This window comes from Mobula hypostoma, chromosome X1, assembly GCF_963921235.1.
Source record: "Mobula hypostoma chromosome X1, sMobHyp1.1, whole genome shotgun sequence".
In the NCBI taxonomy this organism is placed as follows: domain Eukaryota; kingdom Metazoa; phylum Chordata; class Chondrichthyes; order Myliobatiformes; family Myliobatidae; genus Mobula; species Mobula hypostoma.
This window is the reverse complement of record NC_086128.1, coordinates 64,883,479-64,903,463: the sequence shown is the minus strand read 5'-3', so window position 1 is coordinate 64,903,463 and position 19,985 is coordinate 64,883,479. Positions and strand designations below refer to the sequence as shown.

Below are 19,985 nucleotides of genomic sequence, written 5' to 3'. Positions count from 1 at the left end.
TCTGAATGGGCGCCCTTCAATCCTTAAGTCATGCCCTCTCGTACTAGACTCCCCCATCATAGGAAACAACTTTGCCACATCCACTCTGTCCATGCCTTTCAACATTTGAAATGTTTCTATGAGGTCTCCCCTCATTCTTCTAAACTCCAAGGAATACAGTCCAAGAGCGGACAAACGTTCCTCATATGTTAACCCTCTCATTCCCGGAATCATTCTCGTGAATCTTCTCTGTACCGTCTCCAACGTCAGCACATCCTTTCTTAAATAAGGAGACCAAAACTGCCCACAGTACTCCAAGTGAGCTCTCACCAGCGCCTTATAGAGCCTCAACATCACATCCCTGCTCCTATACTCTATTCCTCTAGAAATGAATGCCAGCATTGCCTTCGCCTTCTTTACCACCGACTCAACCTGGAGGTTAACTTTAAGGGTATCCTGTATGGGGACTCCCAAGTCCCGTTGCATCTCAGAACTTTGAATTCTTTCCCCATTTAAATAATAGTCTGCCCGTTTATTTTTTCTGCCAAAGTGCATAACCATACACTTTCCAACATTGTACTTCATTTGCCACTTCTCTGCCCATTCTTCCAATCTATCCAAGTCTCTCTGCAGACTCTCCGTTTCCTCAGCACTACCGGCCCCTCCACCTATCTTCGTATCATCAGCAAACTTAGCCACAAAGCCATCTATTCCATAATCCAAATCGTTGATGTACAATGTAAAAAGAAGCAGCCCCAACACTAATCCCTGCGGAACACCGCTGGTAACCGGCAGCCAACCAGAATAGGATCCCTTTATTCCCACTCTCTGTTTCCTGCCAATCAGCCAACGCTCTATCCACGTATGTAACTTTCCTGTAATTCCATGGGCTCTTAATTAGCCTCATATGTGGCACCTTGTCAAAGGCCTTCTGAAAATCCAAATATACAACATCTACTGCATCTCCCTTGTCTAGCCTACTGGTAATTTCCTCAAAAAATTGTAATAGATTTGTCAGGCAGGATTTTCCTTTAAGGAATCCATGCTGAGTTCTGCCTATCTTGTCATATGCCTCCAGGTACTCTGTAACCTCATCCTTGACAATCGACTCCAACAACTTCCCAACCACCGACGTCAAGCTAACTGGTTTATAATTTCCTTTTTGCTTCCTTGCCCCCTTCTTAAATAGCGGAGTGACATTTGCAATCTTCCAGTCCTCCGGAACCATGCCAGAATCTATCGACTTTTGAAAGATCATCACTAATGCCTCTGCAATCTCCACAGCTACTTCCTTCAGAACACGAGGGTGCATTCCATCTGGTCCGGGAGATTTATCTACCTTTAGCCTATTCAGCTTCCTGAGTACTTTCTCTGTCGTAATTGTGACTGCGCACACTTCTCTTCCCTGCCACCCTTGAGTGTCCGGTATACTGCTGATGTCTTCCTCAGTGAAGACTGATGCAAAATACTCGTTCAGTTCCTCTACCATCTCCTTATCTCCCATTACAATTTCTCCAGCATCATTTTCTATCGGTTCGATATCTACTCTCACCTGTCTTTTACTCTTTGTATACTTGAAAAAGCTTTTAGTATCCTCTTTGATATTATTTGCTAGCTTCCTTTCATAGTTAATCTTTTCCCTCTTAATGACCTTCTTAGTTTCCTTTTGTAAGGTTTTAAAAACTTCCCAATCCTCTGTCTTGCCACTAATTTTTGCTTCCTTGTATGCCCTCTCCTTTGCTTTAACTTTGGCTTTGACTTCTCTCATCAGCCACGGTTGCATCCTTTTTCCACTCGAAAATTTCTTCTTTTTTGGAATATACCTGTCTTGCACCTTCCTCACTTCTCGCATAAACTCCAGCCACTGCTGCTCTGCCGTCTTTCCCGCCAGTGTCCCTTTCCAGTCAACTTTGGCCAGTTTCTCTCTCGTGCCAGTGTAATTTCCTTTACTCCACTGAAATACCGACACATCAGATTTTGTCTTCTCTTTTTCAAATTTCACGATGAACTCAATCATGTTATGATCACTGCCTCCTAAGGGTTCCTTCACCTCAATCTCTGTAATCACCTCTGGTTCATTACACAATACCCAATCCAGTACAGCCAATCCCCTAGTGGGCTCAACAACAAGCTGTTCTAAAAAGCCATCTCGCAGACATTCTACAAATTCTCTCTCTTGAGATCTAGTGCCGACCTGATTTTCCAAATCCACTCGCATGTTAAAATCCCCCACAATTATCATAACACTGTCCTTCTGACAAGCCTTTTCTATTTCCAGTTGTAATTTGTAGTCCTCATCACTGCAGCTGTTAGGAGGCCTATAAATAACTGCCATCAGGATCCTTTTACCCCTGCTATTTCTTAGCTCAACCCATAAAGATTCTGCACCTTCCGATCCTATATCACCTCTTTCTAGTGATTTAATATCATTTGAACAAGTTGATTGTGGCAAGACACGAGGAAAATCTGCAGATGCTGCAACACACATCAAAGTTGCTGGTGAACCCAGTAGGCCAGGCAGCATCTCTAGGAAGAGGTACAGTCGACGTTTCGGGCCGAGACCCTTCGTCAGGACTAACTGAAAGAAGAGCTAGTAAGAGATTCCGCGTTCACCAGCAATTTGTGTGTGTGTGGCAAGACATTCGTGCCGAGCGCTTTTGACTGTTGAAGTAAGGTCTGAAGTCACTGTCGCTCCTTGGGTGCAGGTTACTGTAAATTGCCCCGTGACTGGGCTCGGGTTAAAGCGGGGCTCGCTTTAAAGCCACCGTCTCTCTAAATAAGTTAAAGATGAGTCGATAAGCGAGGGGGTGGGTTGAGGGGAGGAGTGACCGAGGGATTGGAACAGGTCGGTCTCAAACACGAGAGCGCGTCCGGAGGTGCAGAGCAACACGCGCCGGATGCCGGAGGGTCTCGGCAGGTCGGGCAGCGTCGGTGGAGAGGAGTTTAACAGTCGGGACCGCAAAGGAAGCGGGTAGAAACCAGAATGAAAAGGTGTGGCAGGTGAGGGACAGGGTGGGTGGGGGAGGGGGAGGACAAGCTGACAGGTGAGGGACAAGGTGGGTGCGGGAGGGGGAGGAGGACCAGGTGGCAGGTGAGACCAGGTGAGGGGGAAGGTGGGTGGGGGAAGGGAGGGGAACAAGCTGACAGGTGGCAGGTGAGGGGGAAGGTGGGTGAGTGGGGGAGGGGGATTAGGATAAACTGACAGACAATAGGTTGGACCAGGTGAGGGGGAAGGTGGGTGGATGGGGGAGGGGGAGGAGGACAAGCTGACAGGTGACAGGTGAGACCAGGTGAGGGGGAAGGTGGGTGAGTGGGGGAGGGGGATTAGGATAAACTGACAGACAATAGGTTGGACCAGGTGAGGGGGAAGGTGGGTGGATGGGGGAGGGGGAGGAGGACAAGCTGACAGGTGACAGGTGAGACCAGCTGAGGGGGAAGGTGGGTGGGTGGGGGAGTAACTTACTCCCAACCGCAATCAGAGTTCTGAATGATCCAAGAACTAATGAAAACTACACATATTTGTATCTATTATAACTTGTAGTAATTTTTTTTTAATGTTTCGCACCGGACTGCTGCAACAAAACAGCAAGTTTCGCGACGAAATCTGATGTGACACAGAAAACAGCCGAACAATCCCGCGCCGGTCCCGGACGGACCGCGGCTCACAGCTACACGGGGAGAGCGGGCGACTCACGGTCTCTGACAACGGGGGAGCGCGCAGGCAAATTCCCCTCGGAAGAGAGAGCCGGAGACGTTTGGGGTGAGGTTTGCAGATCGCGGGACACGGGCGCCCAAAGCCCGTTGCTAAAATTCATCAAACCTTTGATTCACAGCTATGTCCCTTTCCCCAGGCAGTGAGGCTGATCTGATCAACACCTCCGCCCACTGACCCACACACCTCCACAGTCCCAATCACCCACTGACCCACCCCTCCACACCCCCCAATCACCCACTGACCCACCCCTCCACACACCTCAATCACCCACCGACCCACCCCTCCACACCCCCCAATCACCCACTGACCCATCCCTCCACACCCCCAATCACGCACTGACCCACCCCACTACACCCCCCAATCACCCACTGACCCACCCCTCCACACCCCCAATCACCCACCGACCCACCCCTCCACACCCCCAATCACCCACTGACCCACCCCTCCACACCCCAATCACCCACCGACCCACTCCTCCACACCCCCCAATCACCCACTGACCCACCCCTCCACACACCCCAATCACGCACTGACCCACCCCACTACACCCCCCAATCACCCACTGACCCACCCCTCCACACCCCCAATCACCCACTGACCCACCCCTCCACACCCCCAATCACCCACTGACCCACCCCTCCACACCCCCAATCACCCACCGACCCACCCCTCCACAGTCCCAATCACCCACTGACCCACCCCTCCACACACCCCCAATCACCCACTGACCCACCCCTCCACACACCCCCAATCACCCACTGACCCACCACTCCACACCCCCAATCACCCACTAACCCACCCCTCCACACACCCCCAATCACCCACTAACCCACCACTCCACACCCCAATCACCTACTGACCCACCCCTCCACACCCCCAATCACCCACTGATCCACACACCTCCACACCCCCAATCACCCACTGACCCACCACTCCACACCCCCAATCACCCACTAACCCACCCCTCCACACACCCCCAATCACCCACTGACCCACCCCTCCACACCCCCAATCACCCACCGACCCACCCCTCCACACCCCCAATCACCCACTGACCCACCCCTCCACACCCCAATCACCCACCGACCCACCCCTCCACACCCCCCAATCACCCACTGACCCACCCCTCCACACCCCAATCACCCACCGACCCACTCCTCCACACCCCCCAATCACCCACTGACCCACCCCTCCACACACACCCCAATCACGCACTGACCCACCCCACTACACCCCCCAATCACCCACTGACCCACCCCTCCACACCCCCAATCACCCACTGACCCACCCCTCCACACCCCCAATCACCCACTGACCCACCCCTCCACACCCCCAATCACCCACCGACCCACCCCTCCACAGTCCCAATCACCCACTGACCCACCCCTCCACACACCCCCAATCACCCACTGACCCACCCCTCCACACACCCCCAATCACCCACTGACCCACCACTCCACACCCCCAATCACCCACTAACCCCCCCCGCCACACACCCCCAATCACCCACTAACCCACCACTCCACACCCCAATCACCTACTGACCCACCCCTCCACACCCCCAATCACCCACTGATCCACACACCTCCACACCCCCAATCACCCACTGACCCACCACTCCACACCCCCAATCACCCACTAACCCACCCCTCCACACACCCCCAATCACCCACTGACCCACCCCTCCACACCCCCAATCACCCACCGACCCACCCCTCCACACCCCCAATCACCCACTGACCCACCCCTCCACACCCCAATCACCCACCGACCCACCCCTCCACACCCCCCAATCACCCACTGACCCACCCCTCCACACACCCCAATCACGCACTGACCCACCCCACTACACCCCCCAATCACCCACTGACCCACCCCTCCACACCCCCAATCACCCACTGACCCACCCCTCCACACCCCCAATCACCCACTGACCCACCCCTCCACACCCCCAATCACCCACCGACCCACCCCTCCACAGTCCCAATCACCCACTGACCCACCCCTCCACACACCCCCAATCACCCACTGACCCACCCCTCCACACACCCCCAATCACCCACTGACCCACCACTCCACACCCCCAATCACCCACTAACCCACCCCTCCACACACCCCCAATCACCCACTAACCCACCACTCCACACCCCCAATCACCCACTGACCCACCCCTCCACACCCCCAATCACCCACTGACCCACCCCTCCACACCCCAATCACCTACTGACCCACCCCTCCACACCCCCAATCACCCACTGATCCACACACCTCCACACCCCCAATCACCCACTGACCCACCACTCCACACCCCCAATCACCCACTAACCCACCCCTCCACACACCCCCAATCACCCACTAACCCACCCCTCCACACTCCCAATCAGCCACTGACCCACCCCTCCACATCCCCAATCACCCACTGACCCACCCCTCCACACCCCCAATCACCCACTGACCCACCCCTCCACACACCCCCAATCACCCACTAACCCACCCCTCCACACCCCCAAACACCCACTGATCCACCCCTCCACACCCCCAATCACCCACTGACCCAGACACCTCCACACCCCCAATCACTCACTGACCCACACACCTCCACACCTCCAATCACCCACTGACCCACCACTCCACGCCCGCAATCACCCACTGACCCACACCTCCACACCCCCAATCACCCACTGACCCACCCCTCCACACACCCCGAATCACCCACTAACCCACCCCTCCACTCCCCCAATCACCCACTGACCCACACACCTCCACACCCCCAATCACCCACTGACCCACCCCTCCACACACCCCGAATCACCCACTAACCCACCCCTCCACACCCCCAATCACCCACTGACACACCCCTCCACACCCCCAATCACCCACTGACCATCCTGCACACCCCCAATCACCCACCGACCCACCCCTCCACACCCCTAATCACCCACTGACCCACCCCTCCACACCCCCAACCACCCACTGACACACCCTTCCACACCCCCAATCACCCACTGACCCCCCCTCCACACCCCCAATCACCCACTGACCCACCCCTCCACACCCCCAATCACCCACTGACCCACCACTCCACGCCCGCAATCACCCACTGACCTACACCTCCACACCCCCAATCACCCACTGACCCACCCCTCCACACACCCCGAATCACCCACTAACCCACCCCTCCACACCCCCAATCACCCACTGACCCACACACCTCCACACCCCCAATCACCCACTGACCCACCCCTCCACACACCCCGAATCACCCACTAACCCACCCCTCCACACCCCCAATCACCCACTGACCCACCCCTCCACACCCCCAATCACCCACTGACCCACCCCTCCACACCCCAATCACCTACTGACCCACCCCTCCACACCCCCAATCACCCACTGATCCACACACCTCCACACCCCCAATCACCCACTGACCCACCACTCCACACCCCCAATCACCCACTAACCCACCCCTCCACACACCCCCAATCACCCACTAACCCACCCCTCCACACTCCCAATCAGCCACTGACCCACCCCTCCACATCCCCAATCACCCACTGACCCACCCCTCCACACCCCCAATCACCCACTGACCCACCCCTCCACACACCCCCAATCACCCACTAACCCACCCCTCCACACCCCCAAACACCCACTGATCCACCCCTCCACACCCCCAATCACCCACTGACCCAGACACCTCCACACCCCCAATCACTCACTGACCCACACACCTCCACACCTCCAATCACCCACTGACCCACCACTCCACGCCCGCAATCACCCACTGACCCACACCTCCACACCCCCAATCACCCACTGACCCACCCCTCCACACACCCCGAATCACCCACTAACCCACCCCTCCACTCCCCCAATCACCCACTGACCCACACACCTCCACACCCCCAATCACCCACTGACCCACCCCTCCACACACCCCGAATCACCCACTAACCCACCCCTCCACACCCCCAATCACCCACTGACACACCCCTCCACACCCCCAATCACCCACTGACCATCCTGCACACCCCCAATCACCCACCGACCCACCCCTCCACACCCCTAATCACCCACTGACCCACCCCTCCACACCCCCAACCACCCACTGACACACCCTTCCACACCCCCAATCACCCACTGACCCCCCCTCCACACCCCCAATCACCCACTGACCCACCCCTCCACACCCCCAATCACCCACTGACCCACCACTCCACGCCCGCAATCACCCACTGACCTACACCTCCACACCCCCAATCACCCACTGACCCACCCCTCCACACACCCCGAATCACCCACTAACCCACCCCTCCACTCCCCCAATCACCCACTGACCCACACACCTCCACACCCCCAATCACCCACTGACCCACCCCTCCACACACCCCGAATCACCCACTAACCCACCCCTCCACACCCCCAATCACCCACTGACACACCCCTCCACACCCCCAATCACCCACTGACCATCCTGCACACCCCCAATCACCCACCGACCCACCCCTCCACACCCCTAATCACCCACTGACCCACCCCTCCACACCCCCAACCACCCACTGACACACCCTTCCACACCCCCAATCACCCACTGACCCCCCCTCCACACCCCAATCACCCACTGACCCACCCCTCCACACCCCCAATCACCCACTGACCCACCACTCCACGCCCGCAATCACCCACTGACCTACACCTCCACACCCCCAATCACCCACTGACCCACCCCTCCACACACCCCGAATCACCCACTAACCCACCCCTCCACACCCCCAATCACCCACTGACCCACACACCTCCACACCCCCAATCACCCACTGACCCACCCCTCCACACACCCCGAATCACCCACTAACCCACCCCTCCACACCCCCAATCACCCACTGACCCACCCCTCCACACACCCCCAATCACCCACTAACCCACCCCTCCACACCCCCAATCACCCACTGACCCACCCCTCCACACCCCCAATCACCCACTGACCCACCCCTCCACACCCCCAATCACCCACTGACCCACCCCTCCACACCCCAATCACCCACTGACCCACCCCTCCACACCCCCAATCACCCACTGACCCACCCCTCCACACTCCCAATCACCCACTGACCCACCCCTCCTCACCCCCAATCACCCACGACCCACCCCTCCACACCCCCAATCACCCACTGACCCACCCCTCCACACCCCAATCACCCACTGACCCACCCCTCCATTCACCCCCAATCACCCACTGACCCACCCCTCCATTCACCCCCAATCACCCACTGACCCTCCCTTCCACACCCCCGATCACCCACTGACCCACCCCTCCACACCCCCAATCACCCACTGACCCACCCCTCCATTCACCCCCAATCACCACTACTTTATCATTTCCTGTCAGAGTCACCTCATGTACAGACATTCCTGTGCCCAGCCTCACTTTATGGACACACAATCAATTTGTATATCCAGTATGAGCTATCTGATGTGTTTATATTTATTGTGCTTTTTATTATTGAGTTCTTTATCTCATTTTGTGTGTGTGTTGCGTTGCATTGGATCCGGAGTAACGAATATCTCGTTCTCCTTTACATGACGTTAAACAATTTTGAATCTTGATACTTTTTCTCCCCCCGTCGCGCTATCGACAAGGAAGGAAGGATATAGTCGGGGCGGCGAGAGGAGAGGGGTTAATTTGCAAAGGGCAGAACCGGCTGCTCTCCCGCACTGACAAGAACCGGCCCCCCCCCCCCGGCCCCAAACTTATGGGGTGTCCCCGTCGCTGAGGTTTACAACGGTGCGCTCCCCTTACTGTGCAAATCCGCTGAGCGGGGAGTCAAAGTGCAAAAAAAAAATAGGGGAATTGTTGGAAACGCTCAGGAGGTTGGGGGAACCGAACCTCCGACGGAGGATCTTCGCGACCCGAAACGGTAACTCTGTCCCTCCTCCCAGCGCCGCGGCTGAACGTGGACAACCGCAGCTAGAGATCCGCTCTGAAGGACTTTACAGTATTATTTATTAGTTTGATATTGTTTGCATGATTTTTCTTTTTCTTTTGCGCGTCGGCGACATGTTATTTCCCATGATTTTCTTTTTTGTATTTGTTCACCGCGCCCGAAAATGCCGGCAAAGAACGTGAATCTCAGGATAATCTATGGTGACATGTACGGTTACTTTGGTGACAAATTTGCTCTGAACTTAGACGACTTTCCACCAGTATCGCCACGGAAATGGTGCTTTTTAATAACTCTCTTCGCCCACCCGAGTTTTAACGCAAGTCATCCATCTAATTCGCCGCTGTTACCGTACAAATAGTCCGCCTCCAGCCCTGGAAATGTCTCCCGGCCGTCTCTGCAATCAGGGAGTCCCGAAAATACCAGAGAGAGCGATGGAGATTTCTCACCCGGCAAAACTTTGCGCCGGGGAGAGCGGCGCCTTTAACTTTCCGCCGGGTCAGCCAACTCATTCATTATTCATTCGCCCATTCATTATTACCCAACCCTTTTTATTTGCATACCACGCCCCCGGCTGGAGCCGCGGCCAATCACCCCCCAGCTCCCGCCCACCTTATGTAAATAGCTCTAATTACGCGGGCGCCGCAATGATTGGAGCTCGCAGCCTGCATTTGCATGATGAGGCGGGGTGCCTGCGGGCGTCACGCCGACCGAGTGACGCCACGACCAATAGCGAGACAGGATGCAAATCAGCTCCAGCAAGGCGGAGTAAGACCTGCAGCTGCAGGTCAATATGAAATAAAAGCAGGGGGGGCGGGTCTTGCACTAGTAATGTCTCAGTTGATAAAACCACAAAGTTCACTAAATTTACTATCAAAGTTCATGTATACATCACGAGAGTTATTTTCTTGTGGGCATACACAATCAAATATATTGGTATCAATGAAAGACCACCCAGATGGTGCAGAAGACAACACACTGTGCAAGCACAAAAGGAAATAAATAAGCAATAAGAGATGGAAGCTTCCTTGAAAGTGAATCTGTAGCTTGTGGGAACATTTCAGTGATGGGGTGATGAAGTTATCCCCACTGATTTAGGAGCCTGATGGTTGAGAGATAATAACTGTCCCTGAACCTGGTGGTGTGGGTCCTGAGGCTCCTGTACCTCCTTCCTGATGGTCGAGGGGTAATAACTGTCCCTGAACCTGGTGGTGTGGGACCTGAGGCTCCTGTACCTCCTTCCTGATGGTTGAGGGGTAATAACTGTCCCTGAACCTGGTGGTGTGGGTCCTGAGGCTCCTGTACCTCCTTCCTGATGGTTGAGGGGTAATAACTGTTCCCGAACCTGGTGGTGTGGGTCCTGAGGCTCCTGCACCTCCTCCCTGATGGCAGCTGTGAGAAGAGAGCAAGCCCTGGGCAATGGGGGTCTCTGATGATGGACGCTGCTTTCCTATGACAGTGTTTCATGTCGATGTGCTCAATGGTGGGGAAGGCTTTACTGATAATGGACTGGGCCGTATCCAGTACCTTTTGCAGGATTTTCTGTTCAGATGCTGACTAACCTGCTGAGTGTTTACCAGTATAAGCAGCCTGCCACTTGGGTTGGATTCTCTCTGTGTGTGTGTGTTGCTTGGGTTCATTTTTTGTAGATAATCTCTGTTGCTGTCTGGAAGAGTTTTCACCACAAGAGCTTCTGTGCCAAAGATGTTTGGGATGGTGAGGTGATGCACTCTTCTCAGGGAGGGGGGTCACAGGAAAATAAATGAGGACTGGATATCTGAGAAGGTTTAGAAACCGAGGAGGTATGGGAGTCTGAAGCCACACACACTCAACGATTCAGGAACAGCTTCTCCCCCTCTGCCGTCAGGGAGGAGGTACAGGAGCCTGAAGACACACACTCAACGATTCAGGAACAGCTTCTCCCCCTCTGCCGTCAGGGAGGAGGTACAGGAGCCTGAAGACACACACTCAACGATTCAGGAACAGCTTCTCCCCCTCTGCCGTCAGGGAGGAGGTACAGGAGCCTGAAGACACACACTCAGCGATTCAGGAACAGCTTCCTCCCCTCTGCCATCAGGGAGGAGGTACAGGAGCCTGAAGACACACACTCAGCGATACAGGAACAGCTTCTTCCCCTCTGCATGGATGTGGAGAGGATGTTTCCTATAGTGGGGGAGTCTAGGACCAGAGGACACAGATAGAGTGGATGCGGAGAGGATGTTTCCTATAGTGGGGGAGTCTAGGACCAGAGGGCACAGATAGAGTGGATGTGGAGAGGCTGTTTCCTATAGTGGGGGAGTCTAGGACCAGAGGGCACAGATAGAGTGGATGTGGAGAGGATATTTCCTATAGTGGGGGGAGTCTAGGACCAGAGGACACAGATAGAGTGGATGTGGAGAGGATGTTTCCTATAGTGGGGGGAGTCTAGGACCAGAGGACACAGATAGAGTGGATGTGGAGGGGATGTTTCCTATAGTGGGGGAGTCTAGGACCAGAAGCCACAGCCTTGGAATAGAGGGACGTCCATTTATAATGGAGTTAAGGAGGAATTTCTTTAGCTGGAGGGTGGTGTTCTGTGGAATTCATCGTCACAGTCCACCAATCTTTGGGTATATTTAAAGCAGAAGTTGACAGCTTCTTGATTAGTCAGGGTGTCAAAGGTTATGGTGAGAAGGCAGGATTCGATGGAGGTACAGAAAATTACGAGGGGTATGGATAGGGTAAATGCAAGCAGGCTTTTTCCACTGAGGTTGGGTGGGACTCCAACTGGAGGTCATGGGTTAAGCGTGAAAGGTGAAATGTTTAAGGGGAACACGAGAGGGAATTTCTTCGCTCACAGGAGCATGTGGAGCATGCAAGCTCGATTTCAACGTTTAAGAGAACTTTGGAGTAGGTACATGGATGGGAAGAGTGTGGAGGGCTGTGGACCCTGGGGCAGGTCGATGGAACTAGGTAGTTTAAACGGTCTGGCATGATCTAGATGGGCCAAAGGGCCTGTTTCTGGGCTGAACTTTTCTCTAACTCTAATTAGAATAGAGAGGGATAATAATTCAGCCATGATGGAATGGTGGACAGTCTTGATGGGCCGCACTATGTCTTCTGTTAAGAATGTAAAGGCTTTGCACGATTTATTCTTGCAGAGATTTTTTTAATTAATTATGAATAAAGTTTATTTTAATATACATTAAAAAAAATCCATCAGTTTGTTTTTTTTTAATATAAATTTACAAATCGCCGCAGGGGGCTGGGGAGAGCGGCGGTCGCAGGGGATGGTTTGGGAACAGGTAAACTCGGCTGCCACCCCGGGATGAGAGGAACTGCCCGCCCGCTGGGGGAGGGCATCTCTCCACGCTGGGACTGCAACACACCCCCAAGGGGTCAGACTTTGTACCCACCTCCCTCCCCAATACCTCCCCCTCCACCCCCACACCCACCACCCCAGCTTCACACGCAGAAGACTCAATTAGCTTTCAACACCGAAAGGCTGAGACAGAGTGGAGGGAAAGGTGACCTTTGGGGTCGTTTCCAGGGGACTGGAATATAAAAGGAAGGACGTAAGGCGAAAGCCTTTCAGCCAGAGGGTGGGGAGTCTGTGGGATTTGTCGCCACGAACGGCTGTGGAGGCCAAGTCACCGAGTATATTTAAGGCAGAGGTTGATAGGTTCTTGGTCGGTGAGGGCGTGAAGGGATACGGAAGAGAAGGCAGGAGATTGGGGGCTGAGAGGGGAAAACAGATCAGCCATGGTGAAATGACAGGACAGACTCGATGGGCCGAATGGCCTTCATTCTGTTCCTATACCTTGTGGTCTTTGGGCATCGGTCAGACCGTATTTGGAATATGACAAGACCCAGGAGGTGCTGGCGATGGGGATGTCCTCGAGAATGATGCCGGGTACGAAAGGGTTAAGGTACAAAGAGCGTTTGATGGATCTGGGCCTGTACTGGTTGGAGTTCAGAAGAATGGGGAGGGGGGGGATCTTATTGAAACCTGAATATTGAAAGGACGCAGATAGAGTGGACGTGGAGAGGATGTTTCCTATAGTGGGGGGAGTCTAGGACCAGAGGACACAGATAGAGTGGATGTGGAGAGGATGTTTCCTATAGTGGGGGAGTCTAGGACCAGAGGGCACAGATAGAGTGGATGTGGAGAGGATGTTTCCGACAGTGGGGGAGTCTAGGACCAGAGGGCACAGCCTCAGAATAGAGGGGCGCCCCTTTAGAACAGAGATAAGAAGGAAGTTCTTTAGCCAGAGGAATGAATGTGGAATTCTTTGCCACAGACAGCCGCGGAGGCCAAAACAATTTAAAGCGGAGATTGATCGGCCTTGATTCGTCCGGGTGTCAAAGGTTACGGGGAGAAGGCAGGAGAATGGGGGGTGGGGTTGAGAGGGATAGTAAATCGGCCCTGATGGAACGGCGGAGCAGAATTGATGGGCTGAACGGCCCAATTCTGCTCCTGTGTCTCGTGGTCCTCTGGCTCCCGGCCGGACGTCGACTTTGCCCTTATCCGAATGCCACCTAACATTTCCCCGCTTGCCTCCTTCCCGTTCCCCACTCCCGCCCCCGGCTCCTTCTCATTCTGGTCTCTCCCCCCCCCCCCCCCCGCACGACTTCCTTCCCAGTCCCGACGAGGGGTCTCGGCCCTGAAACGTCGACTCGTTTTCCCCTCGCCACGGCTGCCGACCGGCCTGCTGGGTTTCTCCCGGCATCTTGTGCGCAATTGCTCTGGATTTGCGACCCCGCCACCCCCCCAACCCCGTGCGTAACGGGAGTCTCTCGCAGCGGGCTACGCACGGCGGGGGCAGAACCAGCCCCTCAGCGAGCTGCTCCGAGACACCCCCGAGCTCGCGGGGTGGAGGGTTGGGGGGGGCAGCGGAATTGCAACGCGGGTTGGCCCTGGCGGATAGTGATCGCCTCTCGTCTTCATCCCCGGGACGTATGTCACCCTTGGCGGGTCCCAGCCGTGGCGTGGACTTCGACGGACGGGAAGAGCAGGCGAGAGGAAGGTGGGTGGGTGGGTGGCAGGGGTGGGGTGGGTGGGGTGGGGGGATTCCAAGTTTACTTCAACAAGGACCACTTGATCTGTTCCTTTGCTGACTGCAAGACCTAGGACAGCATGAGAGAGAGAGAGAGAGAGAGAGAGAGACACACACACAAAGGTCAGCTCTACTTGTCCCAGAGACGTCGATGCATCATTTGAGTCAATGACGGACACAGTCCGGGGTCGTCCCGGCGGTGGGAGGGGTCAGCCCACAGTCGTCGGCAGGGTTCCCGCCCACCAACACAGCAAACCCACAACCTACTAACCCCGAACCCTTTTGGGAACCCACCCAGTCACTGGGAGAGCGTCCAAACACCTCGCGGGCCGCGGCGGGAAATGAACCCTGACAGCCGGCCCTGTTAAGCATTGCGCCAGCCGCCGCGGTCTCACTCCACAACAGGCCCTTCGGCCCACAATCCCGTTCCGACCCTTTAGCCTACCCCAAGGTCAATCTAACCCTTCCCTCCCACATAACACACCCCCTCCTCCCCCCCATTGTTTCTTAAATGCCCCAAATGTACCAGCCCTGGCGGAGGGGTGCAACCCACTCACCCCTGTGCGTGTGAAATAACTTAGTCCTGACATTCCCCCTGCACATCCCTCCAATCACCTCAGACAAAAGGTTGGGTGTGTTGTGGATAGTGTGGAGGGCTGTCAGAGGTCACAGCGGGACATCGATAGGATGCAAAACTGGGCTGAGAAGTGGCAGATGGAGTTCAACCCAGATAAGTGTGAGGTGGTTCATTTTGGTAGGTCAAATATGATGGCAGAATATAGTATTAATGGTAAGGCTCCTGGCAGTGTGGAGGATCAGAGGGATCTTGGGGTCCGAGTCCATAGGACGCTCAAAACTGCAGCGTTGGTTGACTCTGTGGTTAAGAAGGCGTACAGTGTATTGGCCTTCATCAGTCGTGGTTTAGGAGCCGAGAGGTAATGTTGCAGCCATATAGGACCCTGGTCAGACACCGCTTGGAGTACTGTGCTCAGTTCTGGTCACCTCACTACAGGAAGGACGTGGAAACCATAGAAAGGGTGCAGAGGAGATTTACAAGGATGTTGCCTGGATTGGGGAGCATGCCTTATGAGAACAGGTTAAGTGAACTCAGTCTTTTCTCCTTCGAGCGACGGAGGACGAGAGGTGACCTGATAGAGGTGTATAAGATGATGAGAGGCATTGATCGTGTGGATAGTCAGAGGCTTTTTCCCCAGGGCTGAAATGGCTAGCATTGAGAGAATACAGTTTTAAGCTGTTGGGGAGTAGGTACAGAGGAGATGTCAGGGGTAAGTTTTTTTACACAGAGAGTGGTGAGTGCGTGGAATGGGCTGCCGGCAGTGGTGGTGGAGGTGGATACGATAGGGTCTTTTAAGAGACTCCTGGACAGGTACATGGAGCTTAGAAAAATAGAGGGCTACAGGTAAGCCTAGGTAACTTCTCAGGCAAGGACATGTACCGCACAGCTTTGTGGGCTGAAGGGCCTGTATTGTGCTGTAGGTTTTCTATGTCTGCGACCAATTGTTTGGAATCACATGGCCTTGCCTGGTGTCTCAGGGCTGGGTGTGTCTTAACCCGACTCCTGGCACTCCTTCCCTGCCACCTGTCCCTCGCCATTCCCAACATCCATTGCTCCCGCCAGATTTACAAACTCGCTCTCCGCAGCTGCGTATAAGTATGTGCCAAAGACTTCTACGCAGTATTATACCTGTCTCCTGCAATTTAGGGATGAGTACCTCCTGTACCTCCTTACGTCCCGCCTCCTCATCCTCCCATATCTGCCGAAGGTAATTCAGCTGCAGCCCCCGCCCCCAAGCGCGTATCTCAAGCTCGTTGCACTTTGTGTAGGGGTGGTTATCAGGGAGACTGCAGGTCTCCCGGAGTTCCCACATCTCACACAGGGAACATACCATGAACCCTGGACCTACTCTCAGCGCACCAGCTGTGCTCCAACGGGAAGACAAACCGCCCCCAACAGTTCAACAAACACGTCCACAAGGACACTGGCCGCTCCCCCACCCCACCCTTGGGTTCAAGTGTTACTGAGGGGAACGGCCACAGGGGTAATCTGCAATGGCTTCCCCTTTCCTGACTGTCCACCATCCGAAACATCCTCTCCACCCTCTCCACATCCACTCCAGCCCTAGACTCTCCCACTATAGGAAACATCCTCTCCACATCCACTCTATCTGTGTCCTCTGGTCCTAGACTCCCCCACTATAGGAAACATCCTCTCCACATCCACTCTATCTGTGTCCTCTGGTCCTAGACTCCCCCACTATAGGAAACATCCTCTCCACATCCACTCTATCTGTGTCCTCTGGTCCTAGACTCCCCCACTATAGGAAACATCCTCTCCACATCCACTCTATCTGTGTCCTCCGGTCCTAGACTCCCCCACTAGAGGAAACATCCTCTCCACATCCACTCTATCTGTGCCCTCTGGTCCTAGACTCCCCCACTATAGGAAACATCCTCTCCACATCCACTCTATCTGTGTCCTCTGGTCCTAGACTCCCCCCACTATAGGAAACATCCTCTCCACATCCACTCTATCTGTGTCCTCTGGTCCTAGACTCCCCCACTATAGGAAACATCCTCTCTACATCCACTCTATCTGTGTCTTCTGGTCCTAGACTCCCCCACTGTAGGAAACATCCTCTCCACATCCACTCTATCTGTGTCCTCTGGTCCTAGACTCCCCCACTATAGGAAACATCCTCTCCACATCCACTCTATCTGTGCCCTCTGGTCCTAGACTCCCCCACTATAGGAAACATCCTCTCCACATCCACTCTATCTGTGTCCTCTGGTCCTAGACTCCCCCACTATAGGAAACATCCTCTCCACATCCACTCTATCTGTGTCCTCTGGTCCTAGACTCCCCCACTATAGGAAACATCCTCTCTACATCCACTCTATCTGTGTCTTCTGGTCCTAGACTCCCCCACTGTAGGAAATATCCTCTCCACATCCACTCTATCTGTGTCCTCTGGTCCTAGACTCCCCCACTATAGGAAACATCCTCTCCACATCCACTCTATCTGTGCCCTCTGGTCCTAGACTCCCCCACTATAGGAAACATCCTCTCCACATCCACTCTATCTGTGTCCTCTGGTCCTAGACTCCCCCACTATAGGAAACATCCTCTCCACATCCACTCTATCTGTGTCCTCTGGTCCTAGACTCCCCCACTATAGGAAACATCCTCTCTACATCCACTCTATCTGTATCTTCTGGTCCTAGACTCCCCCACTGTAGGAAACATCCTCTCCACATCCACTCTATCTGTGTCCTCTGGTCCTAGACTCCCCCACTATAGGGAACATCCTCTCCACATCCACTCTATCTGTGTCCTCTGGTCCTAGACTCCCCCACTATAGGAAACATCCTCTCCACATCCACTCTATCTGTGCCCTCTGGTCCTAGACTCCCCCACTATAGGAAACATCCTCTCCACATCCACTCTATCTGTGTCCTCTGGTCCTAGACTCCCCCACTATAGGAAACATCCTCTCCACATCCACTCTATCTGTGTCCTCTGGTCCTAGACTCCCCCACTATAGGAAACATCCTCTCTACATCCACTCTATCTGTATCTTCTGGTCCTAGACTCCCCCACTGTAGGAAACATCCTCTCCACATCCACTCTATCTGTGTCCTCTGGTCCTAGACTCCCCCACTATAGGGAACATCCTCTCCACATCCACTCTATCTGTGTCCTCTGGTCCTAGACTCCCCCACTATAGGAAACATCCTCTCCACACCCACTCTATGTAGACCTTTTAATCGTTTCAAAGAGATTTTCCCGTCATTCTTCTAAACTCCATTCAGTACAGGCCCAGGTCCACCATACATTAACCCTTTCTTTCCTGGGTTTATTCACCTCTAGGACCTCTCCAACGGCAGCAAGCAACAACTGTTCGAAGGTGCAGTTTGTCTCCCAAACTTTGCTGCTTAATCCTTGCAAAGGTACGGATATCGAATAAAGTCTCTTCCAAGGCAGGGTATCATTAAGTGGTAGAACAGGTACCCCAAGCCTAAATATTGTGGACTGGCATCCACAGCGGCCTTTCCGACACTGGTGCGCGTTACTGGGAGAACGGAACTGGAATTCAGTCGGGGGAAGGCCAAGAAAAGCACACCAGTCCTCATCAAGGGAATCAGTGCCTGAGAGGGTAAGTGGCTTCAAGTCTCCGGGTGCCAACATCTCTGAGGATGTATCCTGGGCCCAACATATTGAAGCAATACAGAGAAACACAGAAATCTACAGCACATTACAGGCCCTTCGGCCCACAATGTTGTGCTGACCATGTAACCTACTCTGGAAGCAGCCTAGAATTTCTCTGCCACACAGCCCTCTGTTTCTCTAAGCCCCCTGTACCTATCTAAGAGGCTCTTAAAAGACCCTATTGTATCCGTCTCCACCACCGTCGCCAGCAGCCCATTCCACACACTCACCACCCTCTGCGTCAAAAAGTTACCCCTGACATCTCCTCTGTACCTACTTCCAAGCAGCTTAAAACTCTGCCCTCTCCTGTTAGCCATTTCAGCCCTGGGTAAAAGCCTCTGACTATCCACACGATCAATGCCTCTCATCATCTTATACACCTCTGTCAGGTCACCTCTCATCCTCTGTTGCTCCAAGGAGAAAAGGCCGAGTTCACTCAACCTATTCTCATAAGGCATGCTCCCCAATCCAGGCAACATCCTTGTAAATCTTTCTATGGTTTCCACATCCTTCCTGTAGTGAGGCGACCAGATCTAAGCACAGTACTCCAAGTGGGGTCTGACCAGGGTCCTATATAGCTGCAACATTACCTCTCGGCTCTTGAACTCAATCCCATGACGGATGAAAGCCAACACACCAGAGGCCTCCTTAAATACAGAGGAGGCTCGACAGCGGCCATATTTCATTGGGAGCTTGGGGAGATTTGTTACGTCACCAAAGACAGTGGCAAATTTCTACAGATGTACCGAGGAGAGCTTTCTGACTGGCTGCATCACCGTCTGGTATGGGAGGGTCACTGCACAGAATCGGAAAAAGCTGCAGACAGTTGTGAACTCAGTCAGCTCCATCATGGGCACCGGCCTCCCCACCCCCCAGGACATGTCCTCCTCACATTGCTACCATCAGGGAGAAAGTACACACACTCAACGATTCAGGAACAGCTTCTCCTCCTCTGCCATCAGGGAGGAGGTACAGGAGCCTGAAGACACACACTCAACGATTCAGGAACAGCTTCTTCCCCTCTGCCATCAGGGAGGAGGTACAGGAGCCTGAAGACACACACTCAATGATTCAGGAACAGC

General features: G+C 54.2%; 1 protein-coding gene across 3 annotated transcripts in view; it reads right to left on the bottom strand.

Annotated features, from left to right (window-relative positions):
• Window positions 1-14,224: 14,224 nt before the first annotated feature.
• LOC134340539 (coatomer subunit zeta-1-like) overlaps window positions 14,225-19,985 on the bottom strand; it is a 106,131-nt gene continuing 100,370 nt past the window's right edge. For 2 of the 3 annotated variants that reach the window (XM_063037900.1, XM_063037898.1), the window contains exon 9: window positions 14,226-14,745. In XM_063037900.1, coding sequence (XP_062893970.1) covers window positions 14,698-14,745 — 48 coding nt within the window. In that variant the 3' untranslated portion in view covers window positions 14,226-14,697. Of the gene's footprint in view, window positions 14,746-19,985 lie in introns of all 3 variants that reach the window. The other variant, XR_010016578.1, reaches the window with a different exon arrangement.